Source organism: Lactuca saligna, chromosome 8 (assembly GCF_052625555.1).
Source record: "Lactuca saligna cultivar CGN05327 chromosome 8, ASM5262555v1, whole genome shotgun sequence".
Classification (NCBI taxonomy): Eukaryota; Viridiplantae; Streptophyta; class Magnoliopsida; order Asterales; family Asteraceae; genus Lactuca; species Lactuca saligna.
In genome coordinates this window covers 66,969,818-66,985,000 of record NC_136424.1, presented here as the reverse complement: position 1 = coordinate 66,985,000, position 15,183 = coordinate 66,969,818, and the positions used below count along the sequence as shown (strand labels likewise).

General features: G+C 29.0%; 1 protein-coding gene across 1 annotated transcript; it reads right to left on the bottom strand.

Annotated features, from left to right (window-relative positions):
• Positions 1-6,511: 6,511 nt before the first annotated feature.
• Positions 6,512-12,390, bottom strand: LOC145011175 (bifunctional 3-dehydroquinate dehydratase/shikimate dehydrogenase, chloroplastic-like). The gene is made up of 10 exons (XM_078969833.1): positions 12,012-12,390; positions 9,028-9,136; positions 8,645-8,860; positions 8,220-8,560; positions 8,038-8,101; positions 7,813-7,921; positions 7,578-7,727; positions 7,338-7,486; positions 7,098-7,260; positions 6,512-6,915 (listed from the first exon to the last, which is right to left on the bottom strand). Exons 1-10 carry the CDS (start codon positions 12,209-12,211, stop codon positions 6,872-6,874), a joined length of 1,545 nt encoding a protein of 514 aa, XP_078825959.1. The 5' UTR covers positions 12,212-12,390; the 3' UTR covers positions 6,512-6,871.
• Between the last annotated feature and the right edge of the window lie 2,793 nt (positions 12,391-15,183).

The window sequence follows — 15,183 nt, the reverse complement described above, 5'->3', positions numbered from 1 at the left end:
TTCTTCAAACCTTCTCATACAACAACATTCTTATTGCTTATAACTTCCATCATCATTCTCTGCTTCAAACATTCGTTGTTGTACACTAGAAGGTCAGTACATTCTTTCGTTTTTTATATTTTTTTTGTTCCAGTATCAAATATATGTATTTAGATATTTAGATTTTCTTTATCACAAATTACATGAAATCGGTCAACTAATTTTCTGAAACTTTTCAAATAAACAGGAAAAAATATTTAATCTAGAAAAAAAATAATATACTTTGATGGAAACTAGTTAAAACACATTATAACAAAGTACTTTTATGAAATGAAAAATGCACCCCTTCATATTTTCTTGTTCATGGTAATCAATTTTTTGTGTATTCATTTAGCATAATAATTCCATTTTTTATCCGAATGGTAAATCATTAATTTAGTATGTACAATGTTCATCAGAATGGTTAATCAATAATTTAATTTAAATATGGATCAAGCTGTGAGCTGCTACTATTTTTATTTCTTTGATTATCTCAACCTAGTTATTGTTTTTTATTGTATATAATATCTTAAATTGTTGGCTAAATTACAGGGATTGCAATTTTGATATAGAACTTAAATAATCTGTTAAGATAAATATATGGTAATACTAAATGGAAAATTGAGGATAAGGGTATAATAGGAATAAAGAGGTATTTTTTTAGTATCTGAATGTAAATTAATATCCTAATATGATGGTTGAATTACAGTAGTTATAACTTTAAATTCAAATCATAACTAAAAGGTATTGATATTGTTGGATGGATTTTTTTTTTTAAAACGTTAAGTATGATTTTAAGGTTTAGGTGCAGAAAGGTAATTTTATTTGGGATAGAATAAAGAAGGAAGATTCGAATTACCTTTTGAAGGTATCAATAAACTCCTAAATTTATGTGATTTATTTAAATTTTATTTCAAACTAGATGCATGAAACCTTTAAGTAATGAAATATAAGGCCAAAAGGGTAATTCGACTTAGGAAACTAGAAAAACATTGGACTCGAAAAGCAATTCAACAATAGGTATTGAGATGACATGTGTACTAAAATGATTTTTTTATCATGATACTTCCATTTTTTATCTGAAGGGTAAATCATTAATTTAGTATGAACAATGTTCATCAGAAGGGTAAATCAGTAATTTAATTTAAAAATTGATCAAAACGGTTGCTGCTACTATTTATGTTTATTTGACTATCTCAACTTGATTATTGTTTCTGACCTTATTATCGAATATAATAACTTCATATTATACTATTTTTAGGAATGTACTTTTAAAGTACATTATTATACCATTTTTAACAGTAACCTGTTTGTGATTTTTTTGTGTTTTAAATGTCTCTTTTAATTTATCTTGTATACACTATTAAGGGGATGGATTTTATAAACAATTTAATCTAGAAAGGGTTAAACTATAAATATTCTAATTTGTATATTGTCCTGTACATTAAATATAACATTTCAAAGATTGCTTTCTATGACTAACAACATTATGTTTCTATTTTTAAAATTTCATAAAACATTAAATAAGGTTTTTTGGCTTAACGTATTACATCATTTAGTCTAGATTAAGTCAAACAAAACACCAATGTATAACTTTTCATATTAAATGTTTAACATATTAACTTAGATTCGATCCTCAACAACCTTTACAAACTGCAATAGCAACATACATTTCTTTTTATCTATCAATAGCTATGTGATTTATATTTTTACAAATTATAGTAACATACTTACCATGAAAAAAAAAACTTACAATTTTAAAGTACAACTTAGTTTTTTTTACCAATAACAACAATATACAACACTTAATACTAACATTCTTGCCTATCGGTTTCTCTAAATATTAATACATGAACCATATCTTAAGTAGGCTAAGAAGTTAGAATCTAAATTAGGAGTGATTTTATTTTCTTGAATGTCAGATTTACGGTATTATAGACAAATTTTTTATTTGATTCTTAAATTTTCTACGTGGTCATATTTATGTGGTATAATCAAATTGCATAATTACAATTAATATTTTTTTTTATTAAACTTTGTATGTAGGTATGCAACAACAGTAAGTATATTTTTGAAGAAACATTGTTCAAAATAATTTGCATAATCTAAATACATGTAAATTTAGTTCATTTCCTACACTTTCCTGTAACATTAGATTTTTTTGTCATGTTACAGTCAAAAGATAAGTTATTATAACAAGCACCTTAGGTGTTTGGCGAAATGTCTCAAAAAATCTTATACAAGTTCTCTATGCTTGCTGCACAACCAAGTATAAATTTTGTTTTGTTTTTGTTTTGTTTTTTTAATTTAAATTTTATAGATTTTTAGAATCACGTGTTTTGTTGTTTGCAACTTTGTAATGTTACGTGTTTTTTTGTCCCGTCCTTAGGTTTTTCTATATCTGATAAGGCTTCATCTTTATATTTATCGTAAACTATCGATTTTAAATCTATTGCACTTTGTTATGACTTTTATCAACGTGATAAGATTAAAATAAATTGTCCATTTCTTGATCTTTTAGAAAGAGATGTTCTAACTGGATTACTATCTACGACTGTGGTATTCTATTTTGTTGATTTACCGATTTATGATTCGGCTATGATGGTTTTTAAGGATTATGATTGGCCTCATAATTGTTTTAGCCATCAGAAAATACAACCAACAAAAAGACAATTTTTAAATTAATATCCTCATCTAATTTTAACTGATTTTTTTCAACTTTGATGACATGTAACCATGGTTCTAAAAAGCGCGTCATGGCGTGCCTCAAGGCGTGCCATGACACGAGGCATGGTGTAGCAGTTACGAAAACGTCCAAGGTGGTTTTGTGAAGCGTGGCGCCCAAATAACATGTCAAGACACACATTATCGCGTATGGCGTGAGTTTTTTCCAAGGCGCATTTTTTTTTTATCGGGCCTATAATAAATGAGTTTTTGTTAACGTTTTTCTATTAGATATTAGTATAACACTTCTAAAAACTTCATATATTTGATAAAATTCAATAATTATATGATTTATATCTTTTAATGTATATAATATAGTCACGCCTTGAAAAACAGCATGACTCGCCAATACTTGTGATGACTTAACTTTACCTTGCCGTCAAGCCACACCTTACGTTATTTAGAACCTTGCATGTAACAAACTTTTGGCTGAAAATTTGAATTTCATTGGCAAGTAACAGGTTATGACTTTACCTTGCCGTCAAGCCATACCTTACGTTATTTAGAACCTTACATGTAACAAACTTTTGGCTGAAATTTTGAATTTTATTGGCAAGTAACAGGTTATGACTTAAATAATAATATTAGATATTTGGGCAATCATGTTTTCTCGGTTCTTAAATTATTTTGCAGAAACTGGTTCAATTTGGTATTATTAATCTCACAAAAGCCAAGTCTCATGTCTCTTTTAGCATATTCATTGAGTTGAAAAGTTTCTTGTCTATATTTGTTTTTAAAAAATATTAAATCTTGATTTTATGAATACAGGTCACAGGTAGTAAAGGTGCAAGAAGAGCAAAGTATTAAATATGAGATAATCATGGCTATGTCAAGCCAAAATAAAATTCTAAAGTAACAAACGCTAAATTCAAAAGGTAAGCACTTTTACTACATAATACATATTATACTTCCCAAATAAATAACCAAAACTAACCTCATCCTCAAATAAATTACATTTCAACTAACATCAATAAATTATGATCACATTATCTTGATTTTTAATTATACATTATAGAGAGTCGGTTAATATATAGTCAATATTTTTATCTTCTTATTGGTTTTGAAGTACAAAAACTATATATTCAAATAATAAAAATGAAATGGAACATATACCATGGTAATAATGGAAAAATAACCTTCAAATTTGGTCTGATACAAAAAAATAGTCAAAAACTTATTTTTAAAAGCAACAAGAAATAACAACGAATTTTCAAAAAGAAATGAGAAATTGCAACGAACTTTTCAAAACTATAAAGAATGTATAATATAGGATGACAATAATGCTAAAACACCGAGTTGGTCTGATGTGAAAAATAATAATTGTATATGAATGTATGATTGCAATGGTACTAAAAGAACCTATATGGTTTTTATATGATGCAAAAATGGTCAAAACATACTTCTTTGTAGTTTAAAAAAAAGCCGATATATAACAATGTACTTTCAAAACTCTCAAGAATGTAAATTACAGAATGATCATAATGATAAAAACATTAGTTTGGTCAGATGCAAAAAAGAAATTTTTTATATGAAAGTTAGGATGCTAATAATGCTAAAATTGGTCAAATAATGCAAAAGTTGCTACAATTGGTCTATGTTGGTAGTCGGATGTACATGTTATACTCATCTGGCAAATTTCATGCCTTCTAAAAATATTCTATTCCATTTCTTACAATTGACATTTCTTTTCATTAACTTTTTAGGATCGTTTGGTGTTGTATTCATGTATCTTCTCAGTAGGTTATTTCCATCTTAATTTGTTTAATAGATCCCCTATTCATCCAATTATGGGTTATCGACACCGCTATCTTTTTAACATTCTCATCAATTCGGCCCTATTTTAATAATCTTTATTTGAATTTTTTTAACTTTTTTTTTATCTGTTTAGGGTTGTCCGTTGAACCCATTGAGGCAGTGATGAATGAATTCAAGCTTTTAAATGCATGTCTTGGTATGTCTCTACCTTATCACATGTTTAAGAAATAGAACCTCAATTTACCAATTTCCTTACTGATATTGTCCATGCTTTAATTTCGGTTAGCTACTTTTGTACTAAATGAGTATATAATGAAAATCAATTTTTTTATATCTATTTAGCATCGAAGCAACAAGAAAACATTTTTTTTAATTCATCTTGAACAACCATTTAATAGCTATATTTAAATGATACGAATACTTAGCAGTTAAGACCACATACCTTACTCAAACGTCCGCAAATGTCGTGAAGCAAGCATTCATTTTTCCATTATCTTATCATTATCATAAAAAAAAATAGGCATCATCATATGTTTAAATTGTTTAATCCGTCTCATAATAACAAGTAAGTTGTGTGTCATTTCTGTCTTTTGGCATTTTCAGTGAATCATGAACAATATTTAAATCGAGCAAACATAATTGTTTTTACATTTATTGGTTATAGGTTTTTTATATTTAATATTGTGAGTGGTTTATATGATTCATTTTGAAAGAACATAAATAAGTTGCTATTTTTTTTAAATAAACAGTTCTATTTCATAATATAACCATAAAACAACAATGTATTTTGAAAGTACATTGTCAAATGTTAGATTATACTTGCATAGACCCGTTTTCATGCATGGTCAAATATATGTATTTGTTTCCCGTGTCCCAAATAAAAAATACTTGAAGATACTCATATGTGACGAACAAGTTTGTTCAACTAATAAAACAAAAAATATTATTTACAAAGAAGTCTTTCAACGACTATATATATATATATATATATATATATATATATATATATATATATATATATATATATATATATATATATATATATATATATATATATATATATAGGGTTAGGTTCATTTGAGACCACCTATATTTTGTGAGACCGTGAGACGCATTTTTTTATTTTTTTATATTTTTTTTAGTTAATTCATGTTCCGAAAATAATATTAAAAAAAAAGAATTTTTTGATTTTTCCATTTATTTTGCATTTTAAAATTATTTTTAGAATATGTACATTGTAATATTCTATTTAGAATATTTCACGTATTTTAAAAAAAAATAGATTTTTTTTAAAATTTTTTTTAGTTAATTTAAGTTCCGAAAATAATATTTAAAAAAAGAATTTTAGATTTTTCCATTTATTTTGCATTTTAAAATTATTTTTTAGAATATGTCAGTGTAATATTTTATTTAGAATATTTCACGTATTTTTCAAAAAAAAAACAGAATTTTTTATATTTTTTTTATATTTTTTTAGTTAATTCAAGTTCCGAAAATAATATTTAAAATTTTTTTTTTTTGGATTTTTCCATTTATTTTGCATTTTAAAATTATTTTTAGATTTGGTCTCACGGTTTCACAAAATTAGAATGGTCTCAAATGAAACTGAACCTATATATATATATATATATATATATATATATATATATATATATATATACATATGGTCTCACGGTCTCACAAAATTAGAATGGTCTCAAATGAAACTGAACCTATATATATATATATATATATATATATATATATATATATATATATATATATATATATATATATATATATATATATATATATATATATTACCGATTTCAATGTATTTTTTATACATTTCAATAATATTAATAACCCTGATTTTTTTATAAGTATTTGCAATATCTATATACATTTTTTTTTATATGTTTCACGTGTTTAACGCACATCATAATATTCATCGGCGACTAAAAAAAACCGTTTGTTTGAGCGCTTGTTTGCTATTCCAAATATTGATTAAAAAATATTACTTAAAGTCACAACCTCCGATAAACGGTTCAAGCCGTTGAAGCACTTGCACTCCATTATTAACTCAAAAGCGAAGCTATATATACAATATACAATAATTCCAATTTCCAATTAATTCAACAACAACAACAACAATAATAATAATAATAATAATAATAATAATAATAATAATAATAATAACAACCAAGTACTTGCTTCTAAAACAGCAATTCACAAATCATCTTCTTATCTGAATCCCTTCTCTTTTTCAAGATTTACGGAATTTCTCATCTGCCAAATGTATTTGTGGTTTTGTTCTCTTCCGCCAATGTGTGGTTTTGAATTTTGATAAAAATATATATATTTTATATGGTGAGGACTGAGGAGGGTTGAATGGTCAAAATTGTTCTAATACAACCTTGCGCATGAAATCCTCAGGTGCTGCAACAAACAACATAAAAAACAAATTTTAAACAGAGCATATTCCTTGGATTTTTATCAACTTGTACCAAATACTTTCTTGTTTACTCGTGGAAGCAAGTATATATTTCTTCTAAGAAATGAACACAATACTTTCTAATTTCAATTTAACTTAAAACTAACATTGATAAAAAAATGAATACCTAATCCATTGGTGAACAATCTGAACTGGCCAAGAGCTTGTCTAATGAACATCTCAACACCACTCACTACTGTAACTCCCACCTCTACAGCCTCCTGCAATAGCCGTGTGTTTCTAGGTGTATAAACCGCATCAAATACAAGATCATACGATCTCAAATTCTCCTGTTCATGTCAAAAACATTTTAATTCATAATCCCACTTTCATAAATGCAACATATTCCATATTAAGAAAAGAGAACCTTGGAAACTGGTGTCAGGTGTACATCTGGTTCCATGCCAATAGCAGAGCAATTTGCAAGAATCATTCCATTTTCAGGGCAATATGCATCCAATTGTTCGATAGGCAAAGCCTCCCCTGAAACTGCTCGTGCAAGAGACTCTGCTCTCTCTGTTTTAGGAATTTTATAAAGTCAACAGAAGAGATTCATAACATTAAGATTAAAAAAAAAAAAACACACAAACTTTTAAAGTTTAATTACCAAAATTTCGGTTAAAAATCACGACTCGTGCTCCTTTGCTTTTGGCACCAAAAGCTAGTGCTCTTCCAGCACCTCCTGCTCCAACTAACACAAACAATCTTCCAGAAATTGGGGACACATTTACTACATCCCCATTTGAAATCTGTCTCTCTGTTCATCGATAAACATGAATTACTGATTCAAAAATAATAAACTATATGATCATTGCATAAGTTATAATGCTAATGCTACCAACCTCGAAGTGCATCTTCTATTGCAGTGATGCAAGCATCACAATCTGTGTTGTAACCAATGAGCTTTCCATCAGTGGGCCGCCTAACAATGGTGTTTACAGCTCCAATTGACTGAATGATAATCGGAAAAGAATGTGTAGAATCAGCTTTAACGTTTTCATATTTTAATTGCAGATAATGCCTTGATTTCACTTAGATTAGGTTATTCTTAGTTCTTAGTTTCTTACCTTAGCAAGGGAGTCAACTTCATCACAGCATGCTACTGCTGATTCCTTATGTGGCAGACCAATGCTATTTGTTCCATCAAAGAGAATACATGAATGAATGCATTAGAAAGACCTAATCAATAACAGTGTTATGTTTTTAACTGATGAACTTTGAAAACTAGTTTTGTGATTAGATCAAGTACCTGAAACCAGCAAAGTCGTTACATGAAAATACTCTGAGAAACTCCTTGATGTTATCAACCAGGAGGGGGACATAAATTCCATTATAATTGCAGTATCTGAAAGCTGGATTATGTAGCAGAGGACCTTTGCTGTGACCTACTGGATTTGAGACAACACCAAATACTTTTGTATCTATGTCCACATTATCGAGTTTATAAACGTTCTTGATGCTGAGAAGAGGTGGCAAGCCAGGTATCGATTTGTCTCCTAATGAACCATAAACCATGAAGGCGCCATATTTTGGGCCCAACAATTGGCTGATAAGACCTCTATCTCCAACGGCTCTTACAATCACAGGGACCTACACATTCCATGCAGAGTCTAGGGTTTTACAAGTATTGGAAAGAAGTAAAGCTGTAAATTTTGCGAGAAGGCGAGTTCATACATGGGAATGCGTGAGGACATGAAAGGCTGGTGCTACATCAGTAATATAAGCCACATCTGTCACAACTTTGATTATATCTGCTCCAGTAGATTGGAGGCATACGAGCAAATTGCCTAATTTTTCTTTGCAACGAACTCCGCTTTTCACGTGGCTTGATACAATTATCTTACTATTCTCTCGTTTTTGCATAAGTTCATCAATAACATCGAAAGCCAGCTGAAATTACCACAAATGAAGAGCATCGCATCACAACTTAACCAAACCCCCTTACGAAAAGCTGTTCATTCTAAGGAGCCTCCAGGCAGAATTCACTAGAATGCGCTTTCTGAAATTTGGGGAAATCAATCAATGTGATGACTTTTAAAAACGATAACTGGAACTACCTCAAAGTCGATCTCGACGAATTCGACATCCAATTCGATGGCGAGCCTCAAAACTTGTAAACATTTGTTCTTCGAATCTCCTTTGTATGAGTTTTTCTGCGAATTTAACCTGTAAATTATGAACAGAGTTGTCGGTTCATCAAGTAGAGTATAGAGTATTATTTCTATTTTCAAAGTCCGGTTTTGTTCGGATTAGGCCCATTACGATTATGAACTGAGATCGGCCCAAAGCCCATATAATGATTCACCAAACAAATCAAACTACCCATATTAATTTATTATTAACAAACGAAAAATCAATTAAAGTGAAAAGTAAAGAAAATATTGTATTTTTAAACAAAATTCATTTTAATACTATTGTATCTTTTTATTTTTATTGGACAATATTGGAAAAAGGAACAAAATTATTCTAAATATGGCCAGTTATTTGATATGGACTCTTGTTATGAGATTTTGCCACCTACTTCTTCAACACGAGAATAACGTTTCTTCTAATCACCAAAAAGATATTTTAATTTTTAAATATCAAAGCTTACAATTTATATTATAACCAAGATTTTTTTGCTGAGAGAATAAAGAGATCTGCATTGCTGTTAATATGAGTTCATAAATATATTCAATTTGGACTTCGATGTAGTTGAAACTTAAAAGGATGATGGCTTTAATATACATATTATAATGAAAAAAAACATTGTAATTAGATATAACAATTTCAACTTACTTATTTAAATATTAGTCGATTTAAATACTATGCATTCAAAATTAGAAACCTCTTGAATTATTTTATTAGAAAAGTTATAACATTATTCTACAGGTGGTATAATGTATTTCCATTAAACATATTTTTACACGAAATTATTAAATGAATATAATCTTTTTATCTTTTTTTTAATATAAACTCCACCACCAAAATTAATGACCATTAAAGACAAGGAACGAGATTGACATGGCCACAGAATTAATGCGTCCCAACTTCTGCCACTGCCACACCCATGTAACATTAATGGAAGTGGTGAATTGATTTGATATCATATTTTCATTGATGGTGATATATTATTATTCGATCCACTAGGTTTATAAAATAAAAATCTATCATCATATCGAACAGATATTTCTTCTTACAAAAAATAATATAGCTTAAAACTTAAAAGTGAACCAAGGTTCGAATAAGTGACTCGATGTATGATACCACATGCTAAAACTATTCTTAATGCTTTCTTTTAACTTAAAAGGATCCCGACAAGATGCAGGAAATGTTAATTATATATTTTTTATTAGATGTTTAATCTACAATCTAAATATAATAATAAATAAAATTCAATTTTATTACATGTCAATATGTTATAACGTTTGACACTCATTTTGTGATTTATTTAAAATAAAATAATATCCATACTTATAGTTATATACGTAAAGTATTAAATGTAATAAATATGATAATAAATTATAATTAATATGTTTTTCACCTTATTTCAAAATTTTATTTTAAAAAATATTTATTATTTATATTTTGTTATTTAATCTTTTTTTAATAAACCCGTATATTATATGTATTTTACACCTAGTTTATATATAAAATATATATCTTGAAACTGATTGATTCGGGTATATATTCACAAAAATGACCTACGATTTTTAAAAATATAGAAAAAATTATTAATTTTAGGCATTTGCGAAAGTAACCACCCTTTTGGGTATAGGCATTTCAGATTTCCATAAATATATAATGTGTAACTTTTTATTCCAAATGGCACAATTGTTTTTCAAAAACTCTACCAATCTTCGAAATGCACATTTCAAAATGTCTAAGACCCTAATTTATCTGCCAGATGTCACATTTTATGCTATTGTACCGTATTTACTCTAGTTTTCTATGTTTTTTTTTTGTTTGTTAGATTTAAGTAAAAACAAATAATTTTCCTAGAAATTTGGGATTTTAGATTTGTACTTCAAATTCAGAAACAAGTTTTTTTCTGTTCAAATCCGAAATCCAAAATATAAGGCTGAAATAAGACTTTGAAATGTACTTTTTTTTTTTGCCAGAAAAACAGACTCTTAGTATGACATAATCTTTAGCTCGAAGTGTCCATATTTTAGACATGATGATTATTTTGATAAACCAAAAAAAAAAAAAAAGGGTAAGATTATTTCCTCATATCCCAAGACTCCAAAACGGTATTTTTAGAACATCCCTTGGTTCAGGGTTCTTGATATTGCAGTAGTTTGTTTTAAAACATTTCAGATATTAATAACTCTTCTTATACTTATAGTATCTTATTTTTAGATATTTATTAATTAATTTACTAAGAAGAATAGTCATGGATGACATAGCCACCTACCAACCACTTGTGGCGTCCAGTTTCCATGTGCATCTGTACCTGGACTCTCGTCTTCTTCGCCTACCTTTCTATTATTTTACAAATATAACCCCACCATCACCATATTTTGTCTTGCTCTTGTCAACTTTATGGACCAAATTTGACCAAAACCCACAAGGGCAAATTCGGAATTTACGTGAAAAGTTAAAACTGATTCAACAATACAACACCCAGTATGTGGATGATGGAAACAGAACAACCAATGTAAAATTACTAAACCAACCCTCTAAAAATTCCCAATGATTTGTCAACTGGTGAACGAAAAGGTGATTTGCTTTTTTTTTTTTTTTTTTTTTTGCGCAATGCAGCATAATCAAGTCGAAATTGCCTTATTATTTTGATCGAGTTAAAGATTTAAGGGCAAAAGAGTAACATAAAAATTTCAACTTGATTGAGTTAAAGATTTAAGGATGTGAAGTCGACGAAATGGGATTGGCGTAAGGGCAAAATAGTAATAAAGCATACAACTTGATACAGTAAATGACGATTTTGGGTTTCTTTTTTTCTTATTGTATGATTAAGACATGAGATTGGTGCAAGGGTAAAAAAGGGTAATATACTAAAAAGAAGGTTACGAAAGTGTAAATAAAAGAAAGACGAGGGTACCTGTAAGAAACAATTGCAGGGAGAGTTCTTTGTTTGAGAAGAAGCTCGACTTCAGAAAGATGGAAGGGAGACATGGAATCTATACAAAGCTCAACAAGATCTGCACCTTCTTCTTTAGCTTTCTCCATTGATTTCACCATTTCATCTCTGGTTTCACTTACTATTGTGGTGCATACTAGCAACTTGTTCCTGAAACCCATCTTTCTGAATGTGTGTGTGTGTGTAGAAGACGAAGACTTTTAGTTGAAATTGAAAGGCTTGAAATTGAATAATAAATGGCGAATGGCAGCTAAGCTACCTACCCACTAATGTGTGATGATATATGAGATGATGGATTGCTGTTTCGTTTTGGGTTCTTAATATTTTTGGCCCATTGGAGAACGATGAGAATCTGAATGTCTATCTTACCACCACGTGTTTATTCACTTTCACAACAATTGTTGATAAAATACTATTATCTACAACCTGCATTTAATCATTTAAAGTTATTAAAGTTGTTGATACCAAAATTTAATTTTTTGTTGGATAAAATCAACTTAAAAAAGATCTCTCAAGTTAATCCACTATCTTTTTGGGATAACTTTTATTTATCTTCCTTAACAAAAATATATAGTTATGTTTTTATATCTTTTTAAAAGTTTTTCTAAAATAACAACTTTTTATGTTTAGGTGGTGTTAGGTTCTTACAATTATAATATATTATGAAGGAATTGAAATTTATTAAAGAAATGGGACGACGTTCTTATAATATATTATAAGGAATTGAAAATTATCAAAGAAATGGAATTTTTTATGAATTAAAATCTGATTTTTTTTATTCTAGTTTGTAGACGTATCAAATCAATTTGCTTTCAATAATATATAATATATTATATAAATTATAAAAATAATAAAATGGTAGCAATGTTTGTGGTGGCGGTTGGTGACAACTGGTAACGGTGATGGTGGTGTTGATGTTGTTTATGGATGGTGGAGGCGGTGGCGGTGGCGGTGGCGATGAATGGTGGTATAAGTGGTGGTGATGATAGAGTTGGCAGTGGTAGTGATGGTATGTGTGATCGAAGGTAGTAGTGGTAGAAGCTGAGAGGTGGTAGTGATGGTATGTGTGATCGAAGGTAGTAGTGGTAGAAGCTGAAAGGATGACATTGATGGAATGAAGTTTCCCTTCTTAATTGAAATTTCATCTCATTTAAGATTTTAATTATTTTTCAAAAATTAAAACAAACATGAGAATATGTGAAATTAGGCTCCACCTAATTATATAGGATTTGAGCCAACCAACCTGTCCTTTAGATTATTTATTTAAAAATGTTTTATCAAATCTATTATTTTTAAGCTCTATGATATTAAATGTTTTTTTTTTTTTTTTTTGAAGAAACTTAACCAAATAACCAATATAAAGTATTTATTATATCAAATCTTTAATTGGAAAGTATAAAAGATGATATAGTACTAAATGTTATTATATTTTCCGTTATTACCATAAAATCCACAAGTTTTACACTCTGATTCTAAATTAGTTGTAAATGGATTTTTTGTTTCTAATTGACCATATTAAGACCTGGTAGCCGGTTTCAGCATGTTACCATTTTACAAATAAGGGTTTTGAACGTTAGAAATCAAAATCTCATCTCTGACTTCTTCCTCCTCGCAACAAAATAGACTCTTTCTTCTTTTTTATGGCAAGTTTTTCTACACGGTCTACAACTATTGCTTTGTCATGGAAAAATCCTCATGGCAATTTCAGAAACAGAAACAACCCTACGGTTTTATGTTGGGTGAAAGATGTATTAGATCCTTCTTTTGGAAATTTGGTGTTTTAGTCTTATGGGACATTTGTAATAGGATGTCAAAAACATTTTGAAGGTTGTAATATAAAGTCATATGGGACAGTTAATATGAAAAGAATTAACAAGAAATTCATAATGTACTACGCACTGCAAAATGGCATTGTACTTACTACAAACAACATTCTTTATAAACAACATAACTAAATACATACATAGAGGTTTGTAACAATCAGAACCAAATTTCCAATTTACAACAATGTTTACAAGCCATCATTGTTCAAAAATCCTATCTGATAACATGTTGTCAATAAATTGGAAGCTTGTTACCAATAATTTCACAAAAAGAGCTACCAAAAGATTTCTGCCCAACTAACCCCCCATCCATAACAACATCACTCCAACGTAATTGTTGTCTCAGATGTTAAACCACCTCCATCTGGATCATGCATTACATTTTTCAGCTTAAGCTTGATAATTCTTTCTGAGGGCTTCCTTTTCCTTACCAATGGATCTTGTGTTTCTTCAATGTTCTCTTCATCAACTATATTCTCAACCAATATTTCCTTCCTCTCTTTTGTCAACTCTGAATAATAAATTAACATTTTGTACGATGAATATCCATATCTTGTCTTAAAGATAGCCCCTCCACTCGGTATTACTTTTTAGTACCTAAAGCATTTAGTGTAATTAATTACTAATGCAAAGCTCAAGACTTACGATCAAAAGTAAAATGTGCAAACTTCGTGTGTTTTCCAAACTCCTTAAGCTTATTTATGATGTTTGAGCCATAGTCACCTGTCCATTGGGAAACCATAGCAGCTTGATGGTAAAACCTATTCATCAAGTAAATCCTGTTTTCCTCAAGCATTGTTAGCAATGAGTTTTTCCTCATATGAATGATCATCGAATTAAAGCGCTATGACATGACATTGTCTATTACCTCACAAGCATATCTATGAGAGAAAAATGCCCTACACCAAACATGTGGGTTATTTGACATCAGTCGGTCATAGCCACTTAGAGTTATGTGTTTGATTTTCTCCATTGTAGCCATAAAGTCCCCCTCCACATTACTTTTGGTAGCTTCCCAAAATAGGTTCTTCAGCTATAATCCAATATATCTCTTCTCAAAGTTTATAAAGATGTGCCTTGTAATGTCCCGAAAATTCAAGGTAATATTTTCATTTTTAAAACATCAAAAAAAAAACCAACATCCATTCATTTCAACCAAAAGAAAATCAGAGTATGATAATGTATCCAGAAACATAAATGATAAATCAAAAGATAGTAAATAATAAAACTCTAGGGTGTGTAATGCGATCATGATGAGCTCTTCTTTTTTGAGGTAGAAGTAACCGAAATATTTAACACAAAATTGTAAG